This window comes from Harpia harpyja, chromosome 3, assembly GCF_026419915.1.
Source record: "Harpia harpyja isolate bHarHar1 chromosome 3, bHarHar1 primary haplotype, whole genome shotgun sequence".
Classification (NCBI taxonomy): domain Eukaryota; kingdom Metazoa; phylum Chordata; class Aves; order Accipitriformes; family Accipitridae; genus Harpia; species Harpia harpyja.
In genome coordinates, this window is record NC_068942.1 from 56530660 (window position 1) to 56558261 (window position 27602).

Consider the following 27602-nt stretch of genomic DNA (forward strand, 5'->3'; position numbering starts at 1 on the left):
AACCCCAGAAAGAAAAGATGCAGCAGTCTGGTTAACTACTGACTCTTCTCCATAAAAATCTTTGGAAAACAGGCCCCAGATTTTAATACAGAAATGTTCCTTTGACCTGTAACCCTGTGTCATAAGGAGCGCAGAGACATGCCCCTTTTCTGTGCCAGCATTCTCTTCCCCTTACAGTGCATCCCTTGGCTTCTGCTGGGGAGCATAACCCTCAACAGAGCCACAGGTACAGAAGTCTGTTCTGCAGAGCTGTGCATCAAAGAGACAGAGGTCCCAGCAAGGCACAGAGGGCAGAACAGAAGGCTGCATCCTAGCCTTGCACCACTGCATCCTGGACAAGTGGAGGTTTCTCTTGCCATTGCTTCTACAAGCCCCATAGGCAGCATCTTCTCTTTGGGCAGCCTAGCAGCTCAGCCCTTTCCCCCATGAGAGGGAGGGAGGCAGGAGAAGGGGGTAGGAGAAGGATGGCATAGAGGTATCTGCTCCTGGCAGAACCCCACACCATGAGTTCAGACTTGGCTCTGTGTCCCTCAGCAAAATCCAGAACTGGTCTTGCACTGGATGAATCCCTTGTTGACAGCCGCTGGCTTGGCAGCTCCATGTCTACTATTCAGAGCTCTCCCACGCGTGTACAGGTTCTGCGGCTGACCAGACAAGGGCTTGTTTTTCAGCATCCTTCCCCCACTGGGAGCCGCTTCATCTTCTCGCGCTGAGTGAGCTCCCATCTTCCCTCCCCATGAAGTTTCAAAATCCAGCTGTGGAACTGCAATTCAATAACACAATGACTGAGGGATGTTTCTATGAGGGTATGTCCTCCCACTGTGAGGCTTGCCAACCTCAGTCACTCCCCTCTGCTTGCCAGGGCCCCTCTCTACCTCCCCTTTCTTGCCACCACCAGGCAGGCGTGGAGCACTGTCTCCCTGTCTCACCTTTTCCAGGCTGGCCCTGTGTCCCACGCTAATCAGCGTCATGCCCAGCTGAAGGCACACACGATACAGTTCATGCTCCACCTCTTCTGTGAGGGCGCTGGTGGCTTCATCTAGCACTAAGAGAAAAGTCATGAGCGCCACAAATCCCCTCCCAACCAGTCATCTTCCCCTAGGCAAAAGAGCAGCAACTGCAGAGAACATTTCACATATTAACCTGAGTTCACCAAGAGCATCTGGAGAAGCCCAAGGACTCTGATTTTCCTGTGGTACAGCTGGTGTCAGTCAACTGGGAAAGCTGCCCTTCCCCACAAGCCCTTGAATCCACCCAAGCAGCGCCATTCATTCCTCTCCCTCAACAGCTGCCAGCCACTGCCTCATCCTCACCGTTGTGAAAGCCAAGATGCAACCTTCTCAAGGCAGGCTGTATGTGAGAGCACCAGGCTGAGCAGCAGCCTGTGCACCCCTCTGGCCCAGGTCCCACCTGGAGCATCCAGGATGGCCTGAGGCACCTTCCTGTCAGTTAAGGGTAAATACTACAGATCTGGAGCAGAAAAATTTAATTTGTTTTACATCATGTCTACAGCTTTTAGTTTGCAATCCACAGGTTCCTTCTGCCCAGACAGCACCGAAACACGCCATAGGCTTCAGGGGAAGAGAGGTACTTAGATGTGGCTACATGCTACCGACACTGGCTCTGTTCACCCACACCCACCCTGGCCCTCATGACAAGTCCTCCAACAGCCCCCGCCAGTCCCCAGCAGTCACTAGCAATCTATGTATGCAAAGGAATTAGCCCCATCTGCTAACAGGAGCTGCTTCTGTGATCTCTCAGGACCGTTTCTTCCACTGCTCCTTCTCTTCTTTTGCTGCGTTACAGCTAAATTTCCCACATTCCATCCACAACCCTGCAGAGGTTCATGAGCTTCAGATATGGCAGCTGATGCCATGCTCCCTAGCATGCACACTTCTTTACATGGCAACCAGTGAGCATGCCAAGAGGGGCCTTCTTCAGGTGCCACTGGACCTGGACCAAGAATATTAATCACTAGTTCCCCAAGAAAAGAATGTTTTATATACAGCCTCTTGATTCACCACCCTCCACACAGATAATGAAATGTTTTCACCCTGAATCCTCTGTGTGCTACGCTGGTAAAATAACGACGAAGACGCAGCATGTTCCTAGCAAAGAAGGGATTTCATAACCTCTCTCTGTACCAGCTTCTCTTTACACCAAAGGCCTTTCCCACCCACCCCCCCTTTTCTGTTGCAGTCATTCACTCACCCGCATATTTTGGCTGGAGGTAGAAGAGCCGTGCAAACGAGAGCCTCTGCATCTCCCCTGGGGACAGGATGTCATACCTGCAGCAGGGTTGAGATTCAAAATCTTCCTCAACAAAAAGAGCTCATTTGCCAAAGAGCTTATGGTTGCTGATATTGGATACCCCAGTGTCGTGGTTTAACCCCAGCCAACAACTAAGCACCACGCAGCCACTCACTCACTCCCCCCCCACCCAGTGGGATGGGGGATAAAATCGGGAAAAAGAAGCAAAACCTGCGGGTTGAGATAAGAACAGTTTAATGGGACAGAAAAGGAGAAACTAATAATGATAATGATAACACTAATAAAATGACAACAGCAATAATAAAAGGATTGGAATGTACAAATGATGCACAGTGCAATTGCTCACCACCTGCCGACCGACACCCACCTAGACCGACACCCAGCCAGTCCCCCGAGCAGCAATTCCCCACCCCCACTTCCCCGTTCCTATACTAGATGGGACGCCACATGGTATGGAATACACCGTTGGCCAGTTTGGGTCAGGTGCCCTGGCTGTGTCCTGTGCCAACTTCTTGTGCCCCTCCAGCTTTCTCGCTGGCTGGGCATGAGAAGCTGAAAAATCCTTGACATTAGTCTAAACACTACTTTGCAACAACTGAAAACATCAGTGTGTTATCAACATTCTTCACATACTGAACTCAAAACATAGCACCGTACCAGCTACTAGGAAGACAGTTAACTCTATCCCAGCTGAAACTAGGACACCCAGCAAGCAACTGTCCCTGTGTGTCCCCTGTGTCCCCCTCCATGCTGGGACTGGCTCTGCACCCCTGTGCACAGTCAGGTGCCTGCAGAGCAGCATGGCTGGTGATGACATTGATGCTTGGGGCATGAAGGCTTTGCCCCTGTATACTGCCTACCTCCTACATGACACAGCTGGACACAGATATTCCTAAGTCCAGGAGCAATGTGCATCTGCTTAGAAGTGTTCCCCACCCAGAGGGATCACCCAAATTCACACAGACGGCAAGCTCCCTTACCAGTTCCAGTCCACGTGCTCGTCCAGTCCTCCAGCCCTTGCCAGCAAATCAGTCTGCAGAGAGCACGGCAGACTTGTAAACACAGCCCCCAACCCTGTCAGCCCATGGCCGTGAGCATAACCACCCCCTTCCTGCTACTCTCTCTTTTCCCACTTGAGCTGAAGTTGCTCTGTATCCCTCCTCCTCTGCCTGTCCCATGGACAGTCCTGCTCCCAGCTGCAGACAATGTCCCTGCATGTGTCCAGCACACAGTCACGCTGTTCTGCCACAAAACCTCATCCCTTCTTCCCTCGCTGGCAGCACCAGCAAAGGCGGCAACAGCACTACCAGGGACTCACCAGCCCAGCCAGCTCCAGGAATCGCACAATTCTCTCATCATCTGCAGACCCTAGGGGAGAAAGCAGTAAAGCATAAGCAGAGGCAATATGTGCTGAGGCCACAGCTGCAAGGAGTCGGTGGGGCAGGAGGGATGGATTGGAGGATCTCCTGACATCCAGTATAGCTGACTCAACCACTTAACTATATCAGGTCCTCAGCTTTGGCACAGAGAGCTCCCAAAGACTGACCTTCCTTAAAAACATTAACCATGCCTGTGAGCAGCATGCCAGGAGGTAGCTGGGTTCCACAGATACACCTGAGACTTGGCTCAGTCCATGGTCACAGATGGACACAGCCAGAACACAAGGATCCAGGCTTCAACTGCCAAGGCCCTGCCCACCAGCTGCTCTCTTATGGCTGACTGCCCACTGTATGCTGCAGGTGGTGGGGTCATGGGAGCAAGGCTCTGGTAACAGCCAGCGAAAGGATCCTATGTGGGATGGAAAAACCTTAGGGTGAACCAGCTGTGGAACAGAACATACACTTGAGCTGGTACAGTCAGCAGATATGGAAGCTGAGCAGAAGGGCTGTGCATCAGCCATGGACCTCTCTGAAGCTGCTGAAGAGCCACAACAGTAGCTGACGGCTGCAGTTGCTCTCTGCAAGACTGTGACTCCCAAGTGTTTGAAAGCAGCATGTAACACCGCTTCACTCAGACAGAAACTTAAACCTGGACATCTGCAAGCTGCAGCAGACCACATGTGGTCTCGCTTGGGAAAAGGGCAGGGGAGAGAAAGGATCCATGTAGTCTGACCTTGACAGCATGCAAGGCCCTGGGACATCATTTGAAAAAGAGGAACAGTGAAAGATGGAGGTGGATGGAAAATGAGATGAAGGCAAACATAGCTTGCCCAAAGGCAGGTTGTACCAGACAGATCAGATGTATCCCAACAGCAAGGTGCCTCAACACGTATCACATGTCTAGCACAACATGCAGAGCGTGGCCAGCTTTTCCTCATTGCATCAAGAGAATATGTTCTTATCCAGAGAATATGTTCCCTCCCAAATGGGAGGGAACACAGAGCTGACCTTAACCTACACTAAGGTAAATCTGCCAGGGAAAAGCAGAGGGCAACAAAAGCGAAATGGATGAGTGCTCCTGAAGGGGCATGGTAGGGAAGAAGCTGCACTATGTACAGGACAGGGAGCTGACACTGCTGGGTTGGCTAATTGCTCTAATGAATTTCCATTAAAATACCTGAAACTGGATAGATCTCCTTCAGGGGATAGATCACCTGTTTAACAGAGCAAAAGAAGCCATGTCAGAGGGAGCTGGACACAGTCCATCAGAGACACAATGGCGGTGCCATGAACTCAGGCACAAGGGAAGGAGCAGCGACAGGCATCCTCCCTCTTGCAGGCCTTTCTGCGGCACACAGGTTTGCAGGGCACAGCTGGGAGCAGAACTGGGGACAGAGCAGAGGCAGCCCCTGGGCTCACCTGCTCACGCAGGCTTCCGTCAGTGAAGAAGGGCCGCTGCGGCAGGAACACCACTCCCCGAGGGCCAAAGCAGGTCAGCATCTTGATGCTCCCTGCACAGAGACACACTCATGCCAAGCCTGCAGTGCCAGCCAGCAATTACCCCCCCCCCCCCCCCCCCCCCCCCGTGCAGCCCTGCCCCATGAAGTAGCCAATAAATTCCAGAAAAGGTGTATTCGCAACACAGGGCAAAGCCATGAGAGCCAGAGCAGAGTATGCAATAGAGATGGGTGGCTCCAATGCATCAGTGACACATTCACCATTACAAGGTGGCACTGGCCTTACAACCCCACAGAGCCACCTTCCAAACTCAGGGCAGCCCTGGTCAAGAAAGAGAAGGCTGCAGTGAGCAGCAGTCCTTACCCTGCGTGCTCTCCCAGAGTCCTCCAAGGACCCTCAGGAGAGATGTCTTCCCTGTGCCAGTGTTCCCCACAATCATCACACTGTTTCCTTGTGAGATCCTGAGGCTCAAGTCCTTGATAAGCAGCTTGCCAGAGGATGGCACCGAGAGCGTCATTCGCTCCAGAAGGAAAGCTGTGTCCCTTGGCACTGGGTCCTCCCCAGAATGGCTGCTGGGCCACCACCAAGACAAAGGAGGAGAGATCTGGGGGTAAGCGATCACGCTGAGACCTCCTGTGCCTCTGTGACACCAGGCCCGCCCCATGCACCCCGGGAATGACAAATCACAGTGAGCACTGCCTGCTCCACCAACTGCACGCAACAGGCTGTGACACCAAGGGCCACTTCCACCCCATGACAGCCCCACACTCTGGCACGTAAGCTGCAAGCCAGCCAGTTGCTGAGAGGAGACTCACCCATCCAAATCCCAGCTGGCTTTGGCTTCTGAGTAGCTGTTATTTTTTTTTCTGCCAAGGCTCAACAAGGTCTCCTGTAGTTCACCAATCCTAGACAAACAAGAGGTTGCATGAATGCCAGGGACAACTCCAGCAGCCTCCTCACAATATCCAAACTTGTCTATGCTTGCTCACAAGCAATTGTTTCTTATTTATTTTGCACAGACCTGGGCATATTCTTGTCCCGCATTTCCCTTTCCTGCAGAGACCTGCCCGCAGAGAAGCTCACCTGTGCGTGTAGCCAGCTACATCGGTCACAGTGCTGGAGAGATCTATGAGCTGGCTGAAGCAGCCGATAAGGTAGATGGAAACAAAGGCATTCTGGGGAGAAATCACACGCCAGAGGAAGGGTCAGCGCTGAGCTGGGGCACTGCCCCTTCCTCCATGGCTGCAAGGAGGCAGCCAAGGAGTCCAGACATTTGGCCATGTCAGCAGTCCCAGCAAGATGAAGGAGGGTTGGAGAAGTCACCCAGCGTGGTGGGAGTGAAGGAGAAGATGACCATGTTTGGATGGAGCAAGGCTTCCCTGCTCAGTATAGCAGTTTTTGCCAGGTGGACACATCTCCTGCCACCCAGGGATGGTGTCTGCAGAGTGCCTGCTGGCCAGCCCAGGGCCAGCATGCTCGCCCTAAGTCATGCAGATGCATGCCACCAGCCCTGCCCCAGCACCATACATGGTTCAGAGCAGGGTGTCTCAGCCTTCAGTGCCCACTTAGCTATTTTTAGCTCTGCATTCTGTCACAAGCCAGTTTTGAGTATCTAGGAACAAGTCAGGTCAGGAAGGCAAATGCAAGCCAGGTCAGCCTCACAGGTGGCCAGGCTCACCACATGCAGCAGCCCAGGGCATAACCTGGACCCGCAGCACTGTGCAGACCCAATCCCCACCCATACTGCTGAAAGCCAGAGGCTTTCTGACCTCCTGGTTTTTTTTAGACACAGAGGTCTGAGCTAGGAAATGCTTACGTAGATGTGTCCTTGACAGATCTCTCCCCCAGGTTAATCACACACCAACTGGCTCCAAGCTCCCATTTCCACGCCACCATGGGCAGGGACATTCTAAGCTGAAGGTCAATTGCTGCAGGTTATCCAGCCTCAGTGCCACCAGCCCCAAACGCAACCTCCATCCTCAGTGCCCACACACCCTTCACAATGGGGTCTGGGAGATCACCCTTAGCTCACCTTGCTGACAAGGGCGCTGAGCTCTGTTGGACTCAGGTCACCGTAGACCCCAGAAAAGATGGGAATGGCAATGATCACATAGCTCAGGATGCTGCCCAGGTAGTCAAAGGTGTTGATCCCAACTTGTCAGAAGCACATTGAGAGAAGACAGTGAGTTAGGGTGAGAACCTCTGTCCCAGCCAGGCTCAAGTGCAGCCCATGAGCCCAGTCAGAGGAAGACCCTTGGTCTTGCCTCAGCCCTTCACAATGCACCAGAGCAGAACCACCTGTTTCGCATGACAGCACAAGAACCACAGTGCAAATTCATTTCCCAAGCAAAGAGCACTTTGGGGCAGGCCCCTGAGCGGAGAAACATCATCCAGACACACAGCTCAGGAACCACTATGGGGCAAAAGCCACTTTGCCTGCTTGTTTCTACTCTGCAGGGGCCTGGATAACTCACAAGAAACAGGAGGGAGGGCAAAAAGGAAGCTCTGGGGCAAGATGGTTGGCTGTGAAGTCTGTCTTGGAGCACAGGAGAGGCAGAAAGACTTAAGACCCCAAACTCCCACAGATACAGCTGTGTTCAGGGCTCTCCCTCCCTTTAAGCTGCTCAGAAGATCATTATGCTGGTGAGATGAGGAAGAGCTGTCTTGATAGTGGTCATTTAATGCCCAAACCTGGACCCAGTGACAAAGGCAGAAGGGAAATTTTTCCAGGGACAACTATGCTCAAGTGACAGGCTCTATAGGAAAGAAGTTTCCACAGCTCCCAGCCACATATACAGAGTCTTCTCCTTCCCCAAAGCTCAAGTCCTTCCCTCTCTTCTTGGCCATTAAACACCTGCCCCACAAAAAGCACAGTTTTCTGCAGATTCCCCTTTTGGGGCCTGCATTCTCTGACTTCACTGGGTCCTCCACAACTTTGCTCTCCGAGGCTTTTTCACAACAGGATTCCCATTTAGGACTGCAGGAGGCACCCTCTGTTCACCCTCAGGGCTTTCATGTACCAGCAAGAGGCAGGAGAGGAAAACCCAGCACTGCTGCTCTAGCAGGAGGGTTCCCAAGCCTGTGGACCACCGCAACGGAGCTACCACATGCCCCACTTCACACCCCAAACTCCCCACTCACTGTATAGCCACAGCTCCTTCCCTATCAGCTCCCTCTGGGTCTGCAGCAGGCTCTGCAGCCTCCGGTCCGTGCGCATGTGCTCCACTCGCCCGGCCCTGTAAAATAAGATTGCAACATGCCACAGACATCCCGCGAGCACCACAATGAGGTCAAAGCATGGGCTTTAGGACTGAGGCTTGGAAAGCGTCTGGCACCTTAGCCTCCAAGCAACAACCTCTTGGTTGAGCAGGAACTGAACAGCCAAGAGCGCCTTCCTGAAGACCTTCACCAAGAAACTCTGGCTGCAACAAACAACCCTGCAAATCTCTCCCAGAGCCCGTGGATGCTGCTGTTGCACACAGGAGAAGGTGAGGCAAGGCCAGACACTGTCAGTGAGGCCTCAGCCTGGAACAATGCACACCCAAGGTCACACACGCTTTCCAAGCAGAGCCTGGTCAGAAGAGAGGGACGGCACTGCTACACAGCTGGAGCCAGGAAGGAGAGGGCAGGGTTGAGTCAAGAAGGTGACAGCAAGCCAACACCACCTGCATGGCCAGCAGCCCCAGTCCACCTCTTCCTGTTCTCCACCCCAGAGGAGTGGGACACAGACATGCCCCGGTCAGTGCAGCCCCCAGTGCGGGTGACCCCAGCCCCACAGGCCCCCCCTTTCCCAGGGCTATCTCCGCGGGCACCAGGGGGTCGCCCACCACCTGAGCTAGCTGCGATGCTCCCACGGCCAGGCTGAGCCAGTAGCAAGGAGGCACATCTCGGCTCTAAACCACCACCTTCAGCAAGCATGGCAGCTCCTTCTGCTCCTTCGCAAGGGCTGGCCTGCCCTCAGGTGGCAAAATGCAGACAGAGCTCCACTTCTCACTCCAGGCTCCCACCTGCCACAGCAGCTATTGAGCCTGCCACCCAACACACACTTGTGCCCAGCACACACACCCACACTCCCACTATGGTCCATGCAAGGGGGGAGTCACTAGGGCCAGAGCAGATAGGGCCAGGAGCTGCACAAAAAAAATACAAATTAGGATTTTTGAAGAGTCAGTTCTAAAGATTCTTGGTTCTTAGAAAAACACATTTTCTTTCTCAAAAATACATCCAGTTAGACTTCAGTTTGGCATTACTGCCTCACAGCCCATTTCAGGTAACCACTGAGCTGCAGTCTTTGCTGCTGAGTATTTGGAAAGGACAAAGCCTTGGACACAATGAGTTAAAAGCGAGGAAGGCACTGGCAACCAGAGCTATTATTTCTTTTGCAGACAGATAGATTGCTGTAATGGTTTCAGCTTTTCCTCCAATTTGGTTCACTTTTAAAGCAAGTTTGCCAAAGGCTTAGAAACACAGAAAGAAGTAAAAAGGTGACAGTGCTCAGGTTTTGTTTCTTCGTTTACCAAAACGATCATTAGGCAGGTGCAAGAGGACAAGATCTCACTAACAGCCTCTACAAGCTACAGAAGTCTGGCAATCAAAACCAGCCACTCGCCACGTGTTCCTCCTCTTGCAGAATTCTAGGAATGCAACCTTTTAAAAAATTCCTTCATTTTTAATTAAGATTCATACCATGAAAATGCCTGGTTTTGTGCAATTCAATTAAATTCTAGCTTCCCACCAAGTGAAGCTTTTCTATATAATGAACTGTACTGAAGTTAATACACTCCATTTTCTGGTATAATAATTCACTTTCCATTTTCTACTTAGTAATAGAATAAAAAACTTCAAAATTGTGAGGAAAAGTACCGCGGCTTAAATAAGTGCACATAATTAGAGTATCTTCTCCATTAAGAAAAATTATCATCAACCAATAAGAATCAACCAGTCCACAAAGAAATAACTCAAACTTGCCAATACAAACCAAGATTGATTTCAGTTATTTAAATCAGAGTTTCATGCCTGTCAATATAAATATTTATGAAATTGGTTATTTTGAATGAAACCACTTTGGGGACAGCACCACAACACTTGAAATGCTCAGTCATTACAGCATGAAGGAACCAAATACAGATCACAAGCAGGGAAGACCAGGGACAGGACAGCTGCTGCTTGCTTAAATTCCTGGAAGAAATGCTATTTCACAACATGCAGGGCTACAGCAGACACTTGACAAGAGAGGAGCAATGACCTCCAACCAGGCACCCCAGCACAAGCTAGAGTAAAATCGTGGCCCTTTTTCTGGGTTCTAGCCGTTTCTGTGAAACACCTTAAAGGCTCCAAGCAGCAGCTCGAAAAGACTTCAGGGCATCCCTAAGAGGGGAGGTGCTGCCAGGCTCCCAACTGTGTGCTCAGCTCTGGGGTGAACAACACTGGGCAAACTCACAGAGTAGCAGTACGGTGTTGAGAGAGTCAAGGCACAGACTGACCTAGAGGAGCAACAGAAGTAAGGAGGCCAGGCAACAGCTCGCACACCCACAGAAGACATGCAGGTTAGCAGCAGCAGGATGGGGCCAGAAGCAACCTGCAACAAGTCCCCGGGGGAACATCCTGACAAGATGCAATGAGACCTTGAGCAATCTTTCAGGTAAGGACCTGGCAAAACATCAGAAATGGTCTCTAAGCCAGCACCAAATCTGTATCAGGCCTCTGGGGATGTCAGAAGGGAGGCAGATAAAAAATAGTTGTCTCCAGCTGCTGTGGAGTATTTCTGCAGATGATGTGCAGAATGCAAAGGAGAACAGAGCGTCAGAGCTGTATGATACTTCAGCGCGACAGAGGGGACAGAAAGCTCCGGCTGCAGCAACAGGACTTGGACTCCTCTGCGATACATGAATACAACAAGGATGCCCTGAGCTGGGAGGATCCTTACAAGGACGTAAAGAAATGAATGCTACCAACCTGTAGAAAGCAGCTGGTTCCGCATTGACACGAATCTGCATGTGCTTGAACCTGGACAACCCAAAGAAACATCATCAGGATTGTGCACAAATGCCCCGTGAATTATGTAGCCAACATCCTTGCTAAAGGAAACTTGTCTTGCATCTGACAGAGCACTGATATGAGGCATCTCTTGACAGAAATACTCAATAAGCTCAAAAAGGCACCAGAGACCAAGGCTTAGCACAAGATGACATAATTCTGGGCCAGCTCAGTGGTGCATCGGTTTGGTATCCTGTTCTCTGTGCACATCTTCTCAGCCCTTGGGCCTCCCGTTTGCTAGCCCAGCATCTCCACCATACAGAATCACCACAGCCAACCACCCTGGTCTGGGCTCCCTGTGCCACACCAGCTTCTGCTGCTGTCCCTGGATGCCCTGAGCCCCAGGGAAAGCTGCAAAGCCGCCTGCCACACACCCAGCCAACCCTGCAGGGGAAGGGGAGGAGACGAGTTACAAAGCATATGGAAAGACTGTGCTGTTTTGGGCACTTCATAAAGGTGGTGGTGAAGCAGAAACCTGATTTCTGTCAGTAGATGCAGTTCACTGAACTTGCATCTGCACCCAAGGAAGCTCCATGTGCAGTTTTCTTGAACACATCCAATGCCCAGCAGAGGCACCAGCAACAGCAATGACCAGGCAAGCAGCCTGGAGACTGAACCAGGATACTGAAGCAAGGGCACTGCCTGCCATGACACAGGGCAGTGAAAGGGGTGGTGGGGGCTCAGTACACGGACTTTGGGGCAGCACTGTGCAGGTAGGTTTCTCTGACTGTGGGCAAAGTCACGGACAAGAGAAGTAGCTGCGTACACAGCACTGAACAAGGACAAAAATGCAGCTTTCGCAGGAGCTGCCAAGAGGCAGTGGAAACACTGCCCTGCTGGGACTCACCTGAAATCCCCCTCCAGTTTTTCCTGCTGCACAAGTTTAGACACAATTGGGCTCATCAATACCTTGTTGACGATTGTCCCAATGATGAAATACCCAAAGATGCTCACCGGGCCTAGCCAGCCTGTGCTACAGACGAGAAGGAGAGGTCAGCTAATAATCCAAGCAAAAGTACACCCTAGCACCCTTGGGCTCAAGCAGTCAGAGCCCTCAACTGTCACCTCTCTTGGCTTTCACAGAGGTTTGGGGGCCAGCACTGCACACCCCAGCATCCCCAAGGCAGAACTGCCTTTGGAGTGCAGAGACCACTCACCCACATGTACAAGTGTTCCTCTGGTGAGTTGTAACACGGGTGCCAGGCTTCAAAAAAGAACATAAGAAAGAGGTGTGAAAGCAGGGCCAGGATGGGTCCTTACCTGTGGAAGCACTGGTACATGTAGTAGGCCAGTGTGAAGGGCGAGATGATGAGTTTGCTGGCCATGGAGCTGAGCTGCCTGCAGAACCTCTCCACATCCTGGCTGATGCGCTGGTCCCTGCTCAACACAAAGAGCCATTGACGCTGTTAAAGCCCAGGAGCAAGAACCAGTACTAACTCCCTAACAGAGCACAAGCCAGGCTGTTTCATTGCCTGAACTTAGAACAGGGTGCAAGTGAACAACCCTGCCTGGGAAGGACCTGCAGCTGTGACTCCTGTTCCCCCATAGGAGACAATTTCCATGGCCCAAGAGGACCCACCCAAGGGCCTTCCTGGCACCCAGGAAGAACAGCTCCTTCTGTTACTTTCACCCTGTTCCTTGTATTAACCCCTTGTTCCACTTGCAACTTTGCTCAACTCTGTGCTAAAGGTCTCTGCAACCTTGTCCTTTACTCCTCTCCTGGACCCACCCCTGTACTACCAAAAACTACTGACTCTCCCCCAAACCTTCAGTACTTGTGCTGCATCTCAGGCACCAGAGCCACAAGGACTGGCTAGGGCACAGGCCGGGCCTTCGCCAGCTGTTGGACATTTGCAAACGCTTCCATCAAAGCCAACCCTTCTACAGTAGCTGGTCCATTCACTCTGCATGGAGTGCGCTCCAGTCCCTTTGCTGCAAGGAAGAAAGTGCTTCCACCCACCTCCATCCCACGAGAGCAGGCAGCAGCGCACCCCATCGGCAGCAGGCACATGGGTGACAGACCCTCAAGTCCCATCTGTCCCACTGCTGAGCAGGAGGTGCATTTGGGGTAACTAGAAAGGATTTCAGCATATTTACTCCCTTGGCACCTCATCTGTCCAGAACACGTGGATGAGGGCTTCAGTCTGATGCTCTAAGTACAGGTGGAAAGGCCACAACTGTGAATGCTAGAGTCCAGAATGAAGAGCAAGGCTGGACTCCCGCTTAGCCATCAGTGCAGATACAACCACAGGGACATTCATCTCTCAACTCTTTTTACAGTCCTGGAACAGCAATGGATTTAATTTTGGGGCAGCTCTCACCCTGACTGACCTTACAGTCATCATTTTTCCTTTTCCTCAGACTGTAATTGTTCCCATAAAGTTATAATTTAAGTCATGCTATAGACTCATGGCAGGATATTGCTTTTTATGAGCTATTAAGCAATATGTAATGATAACACATAAACATCAACTCAAATGCCCTGCTAGGAGCTGCAAGTGTTTGTATGCCACTCATAACCCACTCTTCATTCCTTCTAGATGGATGACACCATGCATCTAACACTCAGTTTGTTTTGCACTGCATAATGGAGGTCACTTCGTTGCTCTAGTTCATTCTCTAAGTACCCGGTGCAGGGAAAAAATTCTTACCAAGGAACTGCAAGATAAAGAAAATATTTGTAGTGGCACCAAAAAAGACGCTGAACAATAAGATTGGATGTTTGAGCAGAAGCAAGGTGGTAATGAAAAATACTCTGCAGCAATCCCACACATTCGGTCTGCTGAGGTCAGGAGAGCTGGCTCTATCACTGCAGAGCAGACCGACCCAGTTATCTCATGCATTTCACTGCACAATGTGAACACATTCCCTGGTTAAAAATAAACCTGAGCAGGATAGTCAATGTGGAGAGGGGCCTCTGTCCTCCCCTTCCCCACCCCACCCCCACCAAAGGAAAAGACAGGCATGCAGAAGCTTCTAGCCGTGGCCAATGTGCTACACTGCCTGGGAAGCACTGCATGCCTTGGTGCCAGGCATGGCTTTTTAACCTCTCCTTGCAACCCCATACAACTGCAAAACACTATCAGAAATGAACATTAACTAGGGTGGGAGTAACCCCAACAGTGGCTGGAAAGTGCATCAGCATCATGAAGCTGTGATTTCATGTTTGGCAGTAGGGCTGTCTGACCCAAGCTAAGCCCTCTCCTTGCTTGCTGCACCCCTGGCGCGCAGCTGATTGCTCTTACTCAGGCTGTCTCCTAGCACTAGGCCAGCAGAAGCAGCCAGGGAACGCATCTGGCTGAAAAATGATACAGACAAAAAAACATCTGAGATATCCAGCACGATTCCATTCTGCAGCCACACAAACCACCACACTGTGCAACAAAGAGGCAAGGACAGGCAGCCAGGAGCACTGGGCAGCAGAAGCACGGCAGCTGCTTCAGTTCCTTGAGGTCACCACTATGGGCAACAGTTAGGAGTCCCTGCAAGACAGCCATTTCTCACAGGGATCTCAGGCCTGGTCTCCTCTGGTACCATCAACGTGTGACCAGAATTGTCCCCTCCAGGGGAGGAGAGCTTAGGGTCTCGAAACAACTGTATAAAGCCACATAATTTGGCAGAAGTTATCCCCTGGTTTCTAGTTTTTCAGCAAGTATTTAATAACAACTTCTTTAAATTCTGGAGGGGAAAAAAAGCCTCTACCTCTCACATGATATCTAATGTAGGATCTTTAACTCTTCAAAGTGAATAACTACAACAGCAGTGTCCAGCAAGGACAGGCTGGAAGGCCAGGGTCAGCACGCAGTTGTGAGGAAGGAAGGCGTTCAACCTTCGCTGCACAGCCTGGGGTAGATCAGCAGCTCTGCAGTAAGCACGACAGTGCACAAAGCAAACTGGAAGGGGATCTCGAGGTGGGCTGAGATAAGCAAGGAGGGACTGAATGCTCCTCCTTCTCTCATATTTCAAGTCACCTCTGACATTTCCTTCCCAGGAACAGGAAAGGGGAAAGGCGGCCCTCATACAGTGCAAAACAAAGCCCTTCCTGGATGTAGCTCCCATGGGTTATCGAAACCACTAAAAACCCAACTAAAAAAAACTGTGTTCAGCTGGAGGCTCTGGTGGTTGAAGTTCAAACAGAACAACGGGGACTGTCCTAACACACTGGCTGCATGAAGGCAGGGAGAGGCGGTGCTCTCCGACTCCAGCCAGGCCCTTTGCAACATCACACTGAGTGTCAAGGGTTGAGTCTGCAGACAGCATGTTTTATAGCAGCACCAGTTCCCTGTTCTGCTGGGCCTCCATTTGCCTCGCAACAGAAGCATCCTACTCCTAAAACCATCTCATGACCAGCAGTCATGGGAGATCCCAGCAACAGGCACCACCTCCCACCCAGGGCAGAAAAGGCTATTTGCGCCCAGATGGCAAATGCTTCTAGGGCTCAAGCCCCTACCCAGAGAGACAGAGAAGTCAGGAAAAGGTGCAGAACAGCCCAGGAGAAGCCAAGCAAGAGGCTGAGAGAAGCCGCAAGCAGCCTACGGGTTATCGATGTCCTCGTGCAGCACATGCAGGCTGTAGTAGACCTGGCCTTGGAAGTAGCAGCTGTGGAGGTATTCGGTGAGGGATTTCCTCCAGCTCACGTACATCATGTTGCAGATAAACTGGTCGAAGCTCTTTAGCTGGAATGAGGGCAAGGAGACAGACGGGAAGAGATGAGCGAGAAGAACAAGCATTTCCCCAAATGAAACAAAAACTAACAGTTCGTACCAGTGATCTGTCCCACAGGTAGCTACCTAACGGGGCAAGGGCAGACCTCGATCCTTCGGCACCAGGATCACGCCGGGGGCCAGGGGCAGCTTTCCCTTTCCCTCCCAAGACACGGGAGCCTCTGGCCTGCCTTACCGTGGAGTTCGCTACGATCAGAGTCAGGGCAACCGCAGTCAGCGTTTTGAACCCGGAGAAGTCCTTGTTCCCCAGGACCTCATAGTACTGGCTGGGGATGACGCCAACCTGGTAAATAACCAGCTGCTCTGGAGGAGAGAGGCAAACGCGGGTGGGAAATGAAGGCCAGCGGTGGGGGGGGGGGAGCACGGGGGAATGGGGAGCAGACGCGGGGTGCGGCCCCCCCTCCCCACCACCCCAGGCTCACCCAGCAAGGCGACGCAGAGCAGCGTCAGGAACATCAGGGCGCCAGGGGAGGGCCAGCCGGGGAAGAGCACGGCCTGCAGCCGCAGGAAGCGCCGCAGGAACAGCCCGTCCAGCCGGGGACCAGGCCTGCAACGGAGGAAGACGCGGGGGCCGGCACTCAGCTGTCGGGGGTGCCCACCTCCCCTCCGACCCGCCGAGGCACCCCCGAGCCCGGCCCCCCTCCTCACCGGCCGCCGGCCCCGGCTCCACCCGCCCCGGCGCTCCCTCCCGCCATCAGCACCCGGCCGGACACGGGCGGGCGAGGCCCAGGCCCTGCCCCCGCGGGCGCTACGGCATGAATATTCATCACCTCGCCTCGCCGTCCATCAGCCCCGCGCCCCCCCGCCCCCGGGCAGGGGCGCCCGCCGCCGCGCCCCCCGAACGCTTCCGGGTGCGGCGTCACCACAGAGATCCCGCCTCGCCCGCAGGCGACTGAGCGGCAGCGCCCCCTGGCGAGGCGCCGCGCTGCCCGCGGGACACAGCGCCCCCTGGCGGCGCCGGGCGGAGGAGGGGGGGAGCGGCCGGCCCCGTGGCCTACCCACGCAGCCGCGGGGCCCGGCGGGAGCTCCCGGGGCCGCGGGCCGTGCTCGCGTCCCTCGTCGCCTCCTCGCCGCCTGCCTGCCTGCTTGCACAGCCGGCCCGCTGGCTGAGCTGCGGCGCGGTGTCCCAGCCGCCCGCGCTGGGCGCCAGCCGGGGCAGAGGCCCAGAGGCCGTGGCTGGGCAGGGCCGTGGCTGCCGGGCAGGCTACAGGGCCGATCCGCGTCCTGGCTGCCACAGGCTGCAAGGCCGGAGAAACAGGGCACTGCCGCCCCTTCTCCTGAGGAAGGAGCTGGACAAGGGCGAGCTGCTCCCTCTGGGGACCCCAGAGGCTGAGGGACGGTCCCCATGGGCAGCGGGCATTGCCCACTTGTCACAGGGGACGTGGGAAAGAAGGAGCAGGGCTGAGCCCGGCACATTTGGGTCATTTTGGGGTGGGCAGTGAAGTTTCGGGTTGCTTCAAAAGGACGTGCAACTTGTGGTGGCCACTGTCTGCGGGGGTTTTCTCAAGCCAGGACCTCGGTATAAGGCAGCGACCCCCGGTGTGACGGTGAATGGCAGCGTGTGCTCCCCGCTGTCCTGCGCCAACGGGAGCCGGGCAGTGCGAAACTGCGGGCGGGCGGAGGGAGGGAATTCGAGAAAGCAGCAACGGGCTGTGTCAGTGAATTGACCCTCTCTGGCTTCTCAGTGATCCCAAGTTTAATACAGAAACCAACTATTTTTTTTCCAGATTCGGGTAGTCACCCGAACTCTGGGTTATGAAATGTTTCGGCACAAGTAAATTTCTGGACAAGTCTGATGATAAGAGGTGAGGGATCCTACGAGCTGGAGTCCCTTCCTTCCTTGTGCGTCTCTCACACCTACCGTCCTGTCGATACCGTTTCTTCTGCAGAGCTTCTGCACATACCCTGTGGGTCCCTCTTCTCATACACCAGGTAGCTTCGTTCTCTTGGCAGTTTCTTGCCTCCCAGCCCTCTTTGTCTTCCCTCATCCTCATCTGCCTCGTCTTTGCTCTGCTGCTACCTGCTCAGGGGTCCAGGCACTTCAAAACACGAAATCAGAATATATGTGCTCAGGGATGAAAAAAGATGCATCAGGCTGTTTTCTCAGCAAACGGCCCTGTCCCTAAGCAGTGTCCCTTTCTCCTTGCCCTCATCTCCCTTCTCTCAGCTCTTTTACTGCTGGAATTCACAATGCTATCAGTCATACCTAAAGGTTAAGCTCCAGAGGGCAGAGATCAGCCCTCTGAAAACCTGACCTCAGCGATGACTAATTTTTATGTTAAAAGGATCGGGTTTTTTCTCAGCTGTTGCATCAGACCTGGGTGACGGTTGCTCCTAGGCAGTCACATCCTTTCACGATGCAGTATTGCAGCTGTGGCAATTGTGTGTGTCACCTTGTCAGTAGTTACCGGGACTGAACTGACTCCTTTGCTCCCTCGCCCACCTTATGGTGAGTGGATATTCCTCCCCTTCCCTGCTTATGAAATGGCTTCCCAGCACCGAGGGAGTCAGGGGATCTGACACAGAGATGAGATGGCCACAACTGTCTGTCCCAAACCCTTCCTCCTACCTCCTCCTCCTCCCTACCCTTTGTCCTGTCCCTGTCACCCCACGACCACCACCTGATAAAGCACATGCTGTGAGCTCGCTTTAGTGAATCAGCTCCAGGATTGTTCCTGGGACCCCTCCTAAGGCAGCCAAGATCAAGAACAAAAGAGAAGTGCCTTCTCGGTGCCTCTCCATCCCCCCGCGGAGGCTGTGCCCTAGACACTCAGAGCTGCTCTCAGCACTGAAACATTTACATCTTTTACAGCACTCCGGCTCTACTTCTCACGTTTCTCCCCCAGCAAACACCATGGCCATTTCAGAGTGTGCCTGGGGGCAGGGCTTGGGAAAGGACTGGGGAATCACAACTTGAGCAGGGTTGTATAGCTCTGTTTACACTGCAGGGCCATATCTCAGCTCCCTGACTAGCTACAGACCCAAGAGAAACCCCCTCCGCATTGCTAACCCATCACTAAACAGTCTGCCTTGGATCCAGGGAAGGGAGAGACGGGCATGGCTTTACTAAGTCCTGGGCTCCCTGTGGCAGTGCAAGTTAATTCCTTGTGGTGTTTAACCCCAGCCCCATCTGCTCCTGCTTGCTAGGTGTGAAACATCCCATCCCCCGTCCTCCCCTGCCTGCTGTCCGATGCATTTTCCCCCTGGCCGGGACCGATGGGGGAAGCCCCGGTCCAGATCCTCCCGCACCCCCGGCCTCCCAGCCCCTGCCTCCCGGCGGTCCCCACTGCCCCCCCTGTGCTGCCACTTCCCTCCAGTCCCTCTCTGCCTGCTGGCCTGTAGCTGGGATGTAGGGAGCAGCCTGACAAACCCATCTTTCAGTGCCTCTGGGGGGCAAGTGGCCTTGGGTGCTCTCTGAAACAAGCAGCAGCTGCCGTGACCACCAAAAGAAACACAAAACTGCAGCCTTGACTCTGCAGCTTGCTTTCCCTCAGGTTTCCCATCCCAGGTCTCTCTTAATGCTACTGGGTTTGTGCGATGTTGCATAATGAAGCACTGCCAAAAGAATATCACCTTCCCGGGCTTTCCAAAACAATCTGCCGTTTCCTGCCCGTGTTTCCAGTCTCCAGCCTCTTTGTATGTGCCCGTCCTCACCGGAGCTTGCAGCTTCTTCGGTTTGGGATCATCTGCAAGCTTTAGCCCTCTTTCTGATCGTTAGTAAGGAAGGGGTAATGGAGACTCTCATTCTGAGGTTCAGCTCTGTCTGTATTAGGGTATGAACTAAAGCAACTCATTTTCAGCTGGATCAGCAACCTGAACTGACTGAGTCCCCCAGACTCCTGTGCCACACCAAAGCAGAGGGTGGGAATGGAGAACCGAGGGGGAGCGAATAGCAGAGGCCAGGCTCAGCGTGGCTTAAACCTCCATGGAGCCGCACCACCGGCTCCTGCTGTGATATCTTAATGATTCTGCCTTTTCTTCCTCCATGCTCTGTGCCTTAATTAGCCTTTCCCCCTCCTGTGGGCCAAACTGCTCTGCTTTCTTTTCAATCCTCCTTCCTCGTGCTTTGCCTCTAACAGTGTCTTTCTACTGTACACTTCAAAGGCTTTGCTCGCTGCATCTCCCCTGTGCTGGCATCGGCTGGTAACACCCCAAAGCAGGCCAGGTCTGCCAATGAACTCACTTACAGTCGTTGAAATGGCTTCAGGCCCTTTGGATATGGGCAAGAAGCAGGCGTGGGGGAGGAGGGGTGGAAGGATTTTCACCATTTCACCTCTGGGAAGAGTTATTACTAACACAGGAAAAGCGAGGGAGAAAGCAGCCCCCTCCTCCACCCACCCTCCCCAGCGGAGAGCCTGCTGAGGGCAGAGTGCTTTTATGTGCAAGTGGGAGGGAAGGAGAGTGTTAGGGCTTTAGAGGGAAACGCTTTGATCTTGACTTTGAATCTCCTGCAGTTCCAGGCTCTCCCCCACCCTTCCCACCTACAGCCAGGACCCCAGGATGTGGCCAAGACTCCAGGTCCTCGCCCGGTGCTGTGGTACTGTGCTTGGTGCTTCACATTTAATTCCCTCCTGTGTGCCCGGGAGCCTTGGGGACCAAGGGCACAGTGCCGGCACCAAGTTCAAACCTTCCCTCCCATCTCACAAAGCGGGAAGGAAGAGGGAGCCCAGCTGGACAGAAGCCAGAAGGGAAAAGAGCCCTGTGCCAGGCAGAGGAGAATTAGAGGTGGGACCTACTGTCAGGGTTTGCTACCCCAGGGCAGGGGACAGGCAGGCCTGGCTCTTCTGTGCACTCTTGGTGCATTAGACTGGTCAGTCCTGAACATCACCCAGAAGATGAACTGGGAGGCAGCCACCGTTAGGAGAGGGACAGGGTACTCTGGGTGACTCTCAGGCGACAGCACTGAGATCCCCTGGTCCTACAAGGAGGGATCTTAAGTCAGAGAGAGGAGAACAGCAATGGGGGCCCTGGGTGTTCTCTACGGGATAGGAAGGAGGTGGCACTGAGGGGTGCTGGAGGAAGGGGAACGACACCGAGCTCTGAGTCACTGCAGAGGAAGAGGACGGCAGGGTATGGGAGAGCCTTAGGAGCCTCTGGTCTCTTGTCCAAAATGGGACCTAATGCCCAGGCCAGCTCCCAGCTTCCCTTGGGAGATGAAACTCCTGGCTGGGCCTTGCTGCCAAGCTGTCCTAAAGTTCAGGCCACATTCTTCTGCCCTCTGTGCCATCCCTCTGTCCTGAGTCACACAGCTGAAGTCATCCCTGTTAACTGCTCTCGCTCGCTGAGGTCGATGCACTCGGATGTCCCTGCCCACCAGTTCTCACTTCAGCACCAGTAAATAGATTTTGCTCCTTGCATCATCTCTGATAATTCAATCACTCCAGTGCCGTTGCTCCTGGCTGAAAACTCCTTATAGTTTGTCACTCTCCCTCTCGGTGTGATGTGAGCAGAACTGAACAAAATCGTAATCGTCTGTCTGCTGGCACCCAGCATCATCCCGGGGCATGCACAGACATGAGGGTGCCTCACCGCAGAGCCCAGTAGTCTGTCTATCTGAGCATTCCTTTAAGGGCTCCAGCACAGGCGCGAGGCAGCGGGTTCAGAGATGGTTTCAGGGCTGGGAATGAGAAGTACCAGACAATGTGAACCCCAAAACAGGACTTCTGTCATTCAGTTTGAACAAGTTACCATGAAAATTGGGGCAGACTCCATGTTTTCCAGGTCCCTGTTGGGCATAGTTACACCAGAACCGCTTGCCCTTCCTTCTCCCTAAAACTGGTGGGCAGACTGCAGCTGCAGCAACCCTATTTCTGTTGCCATCTCAGGCTGCAAGCTCTGCTCTTTCCTTGTGGAGCAATGCCAGGCACAGGGGAGAAACCCAGCCAAGACAGCAGATGCTTAGGACCCTCCTGGAAGCCCCTGTGCCCTCAGTCCTGCCAGCCCCTCAGCAGTCCCAGCTCTCCCAACTTCCCGGAAGGAAGATTCTGACTCTGCAGTTCTCTGGAGGGAGAAAGATGGAAAAAACAGAAGCCAGGACACCGGTAATGGCTTTGAGGGGATGGACATGTCAATTTAGCCCGTTTAGGTCAACCTGTTCCAATTCCAGAGGTGGTTTTGGCAACCGGTCCATAGTCTGACCTGCCCTGAACGGCATTTGGCTGCCCCAAGTGCTTCAGCCGTATCCCATCCTGTCTGAATGGTCTCCTCTGGTCTAGGCATGGACAGTGCTGCAGTGGGTAGAGTGCTCTGACTCCCTCCACTCCTGGAGGTCCCCTAGGTGGGAGTGGAGGTGGGACTGGGGAGCTTTCCTGCTGGGTGGGATAACCGAGTGTTTGAATCTTGTCCCTACGTGTGGCAGTGTCAGGACTGTCACATTCCAGTGATAGAGCCAGAGGAAGCCTTACCTTATACAAGAACCCAGCACAAAGTCCTTGGGACACCCTTCCTCATCAGGTTCAAACCAACAAGAATTTTAACTGCTGAACATGGAGGTTGCTCTTGACCTGAGAGAAGACTCTATGCCCAAACTTGGAGCAGTAAAGCCTGTCTTCCAGCATGGCTGGAAACACGGTGCCCTGAGACCCACGCGCAGCTGGACATCTTTGCCTTTGCTCTGGGACTCATCTGAGAGCGGATGGGCTGCAGCAGGCAGGTTAAAGCACAACAGGCAGAAAAGCTTCTAGCAGCCAGAGCTAAACTGCAAAGGTCTCCACGGCCTACTGTCATGCTGAAGCATCCTGCACTAAATCAGGGATCACTCTGGTCCCCCACCAAACTCCTCCAAGGAACAGAAAAATGCTAACTACTTGTTTATACACTGGAAGCCGGTGTGTGCAGTCATCTGCATAACAGAACTGCCCAGGCTGTCTCTTTGTGTGTTTTCCAGCTCCTATGTTAATCACTGACCCTGCTGACTCCGGCATTTACCAGTGTCTCACTGCCCTGTGAGCACCGCTTTGCATTTGCAACCAAAGAAGTTAAAAGGATGAAGGATGAGAAGGGGAGCTCAGCAGCTGTGTATATGAACACCAGCCTGCCGGGGAAAAGATCCAGGACTGGCCAGGTTAATAGCGAGAGTGGAGCTGGCTTTGGAGATAGGAAGATTGCCTGAGGAGGAAAAAAGCTCACCAGGGGATGGTTTAGGTCTCTCTTCCTTGCGCTGTAGCTTTTCTGTGTCCAATGAGAGTGAAGTGACCCCTGTGAGCACTGAAGGCCGGGGTTCAGTGTCAGCTGGGGTGGTGGCTCCTAGCTGAGGCTGGGAGGGCTCACAAGCAGCCAGTCCACAGCTTCCAGGGAGCCCCTTCCTCCTGTCAAACCCTCCTTGCCCAGCCTCCCCCTGCGCTCCTGGGCTCAGATGTGAGACAAGAGAAGTAAGAAACAATGCTCTGGGGTATGTGCTTCTGGGGGACGTAGGACACACGGCAGCGAAGGTGTGCCTTGATGCGTGCTGCGATGCTTGCTCCCTGACTAATGTGGAAGGGAGGGCAGCAGGAGAGGGAGCTGGGCACACTTCCCCTGTTTGAAAGGTCCGTGTTTAGTGTTCTTCCCGAATTGCACAAGAATCCCATATGTGGTGTTTCCACGAGCCCTTCTGCCCTCTCCTTGCCAAATGCTGCAGCAGAAATGAGCGCCACAGTGGGGCTCTGCACGGGTGGTGGCATGCAGGGAAGGAAGCCCTTGCTGTTTCTGACATCAGGAGTTACTTTGTGTCCCTCACTGGGTGGGGGGGTTGTGGCCAGTCTCGGGCTGATCCCCGAGGGTAGGCTGGGGAGAGGAAACCAGATGCTGCTTGCAGCTGGAGCTACACAACACAGGGGACATGAAGCACTGAGACCAGTTGGTGAAGAGCCCAACTCTGCCCTGTTGACCAAGCTGTGCCCCCTGTCATTAAAAAGTACCCAGCCCTCACACCCAAGAGCAGATGGGCTCCTCAGGGACCTGCTTTGGGATGGTGTAGATTGGCATGAGGCAGGTCCTGGAGGAAGCTCTAGGGGTTCTGGACTTGTGAAGAGGACGCAGGGTGGAGCTGGCGTTGGCAGCTTAGCGATGCCGGAGTGATGTGCCTCGCACACGGGCTGTTTGCACAGCCTCACGTGATGCCCGAGGGACGGGATGAACCCATTGTGTGAGCAGGAATTAAGGAGGGGGACCTCGGCCCTGAGATTAGGCTGGGGAGGCAGTGGGGCAGCGATAGTGGGGAGGAAGGCTGCTCCACCAAGGGCCCAGGCATGGGCAGGCAGACGCAAGCCTGTCCAGGAGGCTTCCCAGAGCCGAGGGCAGGGAAAAGGCTGCCGTCGTTTGGGTGCCTCCCACAGATAAACGGGAAGGTTTTGAAGAGCAGGGAAGGTTTTGAAGGGCAGCACCGCTGAGCTTAGTCAGCCCTGCGAGCGCAGGGGTCCCACCAGCCTTGCCTTGCCGCGGGAAGGACGGGCACCGCTTGGGGAGGGGAGAGGAAAGGGTAACTATCTCCTAGCCAGCAGCACGGAGGGAAGACCACGGCCTCGGCAGGAGCTGGCGGGGAGAGGGGGCAGAGACGCACGCACGGGCTGTGCCAACCCCGGGGGCTGCAGTGACACCCACTCGGGACCTGCCTGCTCCCCGTGCAGGCACCCAGCTCCCACCCGGCAGCCCCAGTGGGCTCCATTGTCTACCGCGGGGCTGCAGGCCCGGGCAGGGTACGGGGCAGGAGGATGCTGCGGGACGGCGGGGCGGCAGGGTGCCGGGGAGCACCGGGGCGCAGCGGGGCAGGGCGGCGGCGGGCCCTTTAAGCGCGGCGGCGGCGGGACAATGGCCATTATCACTTTAGCTTTGGAAGTGACCCCCGGCCCGCTCCGCTTTCATCTGGGCCGGGGCCGCGGGATGGCCCGCTTCCTGCCGGGGGAGGGGAGGGAGGGGGCAGGCGGGGAGGGGCGGCCCGGCCCGGCCCGGCTCGGCCCGGCGCCGCACGCGGCCGCCCGCTCCCGAGGGTCACTGCGGGGCTGGCACCGGGGCGGCGGCGGCGGCGGGTCCGCGCCGCTTCCTGCCGCCGCCCTTAAAGGTGCGGGGCGGCCCAGGGCGCGGGTGGGGTGCGACCCGACCCGCGGAGCCAGGTGAGTGCGGAGCCGGGCCGGGCGCCGTCGGGGCTGCGGCTCCCCGCCATCCCTCCTAACCCTGACCCCGCGGGCTGCCCCGCCGCGGCGGGCACCTTCACCCGGCGGGCGGGCGCCCTGCCCTCGGTCCCAGCTCGGCGGCTGCCCGGGCACCGGCGACCTCTCCCCCGCCCCGGGGCTGTTCGTCCCTTTGTCTCCCGGGCGAGGGGAGCGGCCGCCCGTGCTCCCACCCGGGGCGCAGGGCCGTCCCCGTCCCGGGGGCGGCCGCGCGGAGCCGCCTCCGCCGCGTTCGGGAGAGGCGGGAGCGGCCGTGGGGGCAGCCGCGGGTGCGCGCTCACGGGTGGACGGGGCTGGAGGCGGCTGTCAGGCGCGGCTTGCACTCGAGCAGTCAGTGCCCCTGCCCGAGGAGACGGCTGAAACCAGGCTTAGTTGCAGCGCTTTGGCCTAGGTTAAGGCGGGTCCGTGGCTTTTCTCTCTCCAGGCGAGCGTTGCCCCGTTTCTGGGCTTCGGTGGAGGTGTGGGTGTTGACAGACGGAGCAGGCTTCTCCCGTTGCTAGTGCTCCTCACCCACCAGAACCCCCCTCCCTGGGATTTCTAGTGTGGTGATATTTCTAGCATAGATAGCTCCTTGAGGTTGCCATCACTGTTGTGTGGTTACAGTGGTTCAAACCTCCTCCTCTCAAACGAGAGCCTTTACTGCTGGGATGGCCTGAGCCTGCAGCTGGGGCTGGGAAGTGAGCCACCTAGCCCAGCTGGGCTGGGGTGCCTGGACACCCTTGCCCCTGCAAGGCCCTGGCGGTCCCGGGCAGCCAGGGCGGCAGGGGCTGCAGTCTCCTGGATTCCAGCTGGTGGGAGTGTTTTTGGGGCTGGCTTGGGGAACTTGCGCTACTGGATGCCACCAGCCCATCAGTTTAGGTGAAGGAACGTGATCTGCAAGTGCTTGCTTATCTGTTACAATGCAAAAGCAGCCAGGTTAGGTAAAGCCTCCTTTATCAGTGGTGAAAAGCTCCCTTGGTCGACTCTTGGTGCTGGGGCGGTTTAGGGAGCACTTGTCTGTCGTGTTCAGCTGGCTTTGCTGGGGGTGTGTGTGGAAAAATGTTCCCTTTGCAGTAGGCCCTCTGTGTTGAGAGCTGCTAGGTTTGATCTGGCTGAGTTCTGCTTCTGGCTTACCTGAGCCCCTCTCCACCCTGCCCTGGGAGCTCATCTGTGCTGCTTTAGCTGTGGGTTTTGCCTTAGGATTGCTTTTGAGGTCCTGTTGCTCTGGGCAGCAGGAGCTGGCAGTGACATTGAAGCTGTGGGGTTAATGCTGAAGGAAAGGATTAAATCCTGTGCCCTTCAGGTCTCCTTCTAGCCCTCCCTCTCCCCACAGGCTATAAGGGGATGGGAACTGCTGACCAGGCCATAAAGACCAGGACGGTTGCTGAAGTTCCCTAGTCTGTGTCAGCTCCTTACACCCTCAAGGTGTCTTGCCTTTCCCAGCTCTGCTGTCCAGGAGGTTGCTGCTGCAATGGTTTGGCAGGCCATGGAGAAGGAGGACTTGAGCTTTGCCAGCCCTGCAGCTCTCCTGAGGGATGCCTTTGCTTCAGCTCCTTGAGTGTGTGTTGTTCACCACAGGCGTAGTCAAAATTTCTCTAAACTTCTATAAATTTCTACAAACTTCCAGGAGAAAAACAATACAGACCTGACCCAAAGTGACAACCCCATACTTGCTCGGGCCAGGATTTTAGGACAAGTTTATCTCCCCTGCTTCACAGCTGTGTGCATTCTCCTGCATTGTCTCTGATACCTGATGATCCACAGCTGTGGGAGCAGCTGTAAGAGAGGGCCCTGGCCCCTGACTTGCAGGAGACAGTGGAGGAGTCAAGTCGATTTGGTGACTAGCTGTGGCCTGATCAAAGGCAAGGGGCAGCAGCAGCAGCATGGAGGCTCCCTGCAGTGAAGTAGCTGGGATGCAGCTATGTGATTCTGTGGCACCTCATTTTGTTTGCTGTTTGGTTATGGCCAGGGGCCATAGATGCTGCAGCAATAATAACCTTATCTGCAGCAGTGCGCAGGGCTGAGAATTAGGAGAGGTCAGGCAGGACATCTGCTTTACTGCAGAGCTGCTGCTTTTCCTGCCTGGCTCTGCTGTTTCCCCATCTCCCTACAGAGCTGGGAGTGATACCTGTGAAGTGTTGTGAGAAGCTGGGCTCCAGCTGGGATGTGAATTGAGTAGATTGCAAAGTGATGCCCTACATGTTGGGGGTGGCATGCGAATGAGCCTTAGGAGAAAATGGAGCAGATTGGGTTCCCTAGTTGAGTGAAGTGTTGTGGTCCCTGGAAGAAAACTAGCTCAGGAGGGAGAGACTGGGCTGGCTGGGGTGAGGGGCCTGAGCTGGCTGGTAGCAAAAAGGTGTGGAAGAGGGTTGCACTGATGGAACTGGATCATGGGGTAAGGACCGCACAATCGTCAGCAAAGCTCCTGGAGCTGTGGGGACAGAGTCACAGAGGTGTCAAAAAGCTGACAAAGCGGGGGATGCAGGTCTGACCCTTTGGGTTGCCTGAGTGGGAACTGGCATGTGGAGGGAGGGAGGACAGGACTGGGATGGGCTCGGGCAGGGAAGAGGGCTCCATACAGCCTCTGAACTACCCACCCAGCGCTCATG

The 27602-nt window shown here is 54.7% G+C and overlaps 1 protein-coding gene across 11 annotated transcripts; it reads right to left on the reverse strand.

Annotated features, from left to right (window-relative positions):
• Positions 1 to 58: 58 nt before the first annotated feature.
• Positions 59 to 16670, reverse strand: ABCD4 (ATP binding cassette subfamily D member 4). Of its 11 annotated transcripts, XM_052782704.1 has the most exons (19): positions 16517 to 16632; positions 16291 to 16415; positions 16044 to 16171; positions 15681 to 15820; positions 12405 to 12521; positions 11992 to 12117; positions 11064 to 11114; positions 8250 to 8344; positions 7141 to 7262; positions 6192 to 6283; positions 5924 to 6013; positions 5472 to 5680; positions 5070 to 5161; positions 4828 to 4864; positions 3590 to 3639; positions 3252 to 3304; positions 2212 to 2288; positions 930 to 1045; positions 59 to 763 (listed from the first exon to the last, which is right to left on the reverse strand). In XM_052782704.1, the coding sequence occupies exons 1-19, from the start codon at positions 16561 to 16563 to the stop codon at positions 668 to 670; spliced, it is 1863 nt and encodes a 620-aa protein (XP_052638664.1). In that variant the 5' UTR covers positions 16564 to 16632; the 3' UTR covers positions 59 to 667. The 11 variants fall into 11 exon arrangements, 10 of the variants coding, with proteins under 10 accessions (XP_052638664.1, XP_052638670.1, XP_052638668.1 ...); XM_052782710.1 differs by lacking the exon at positions 11992 to 12117; XM_052782703.1 differs by lacking the exons at positions 59 to 763; positions 930 to 1045; positions 16517 to 16632 and adding exons at positions 1679 to 1953; positions 16639 to 16670.
• Between the last annotated feature and the right edge of the window lie 10932 nt (positions 16671 to 27602).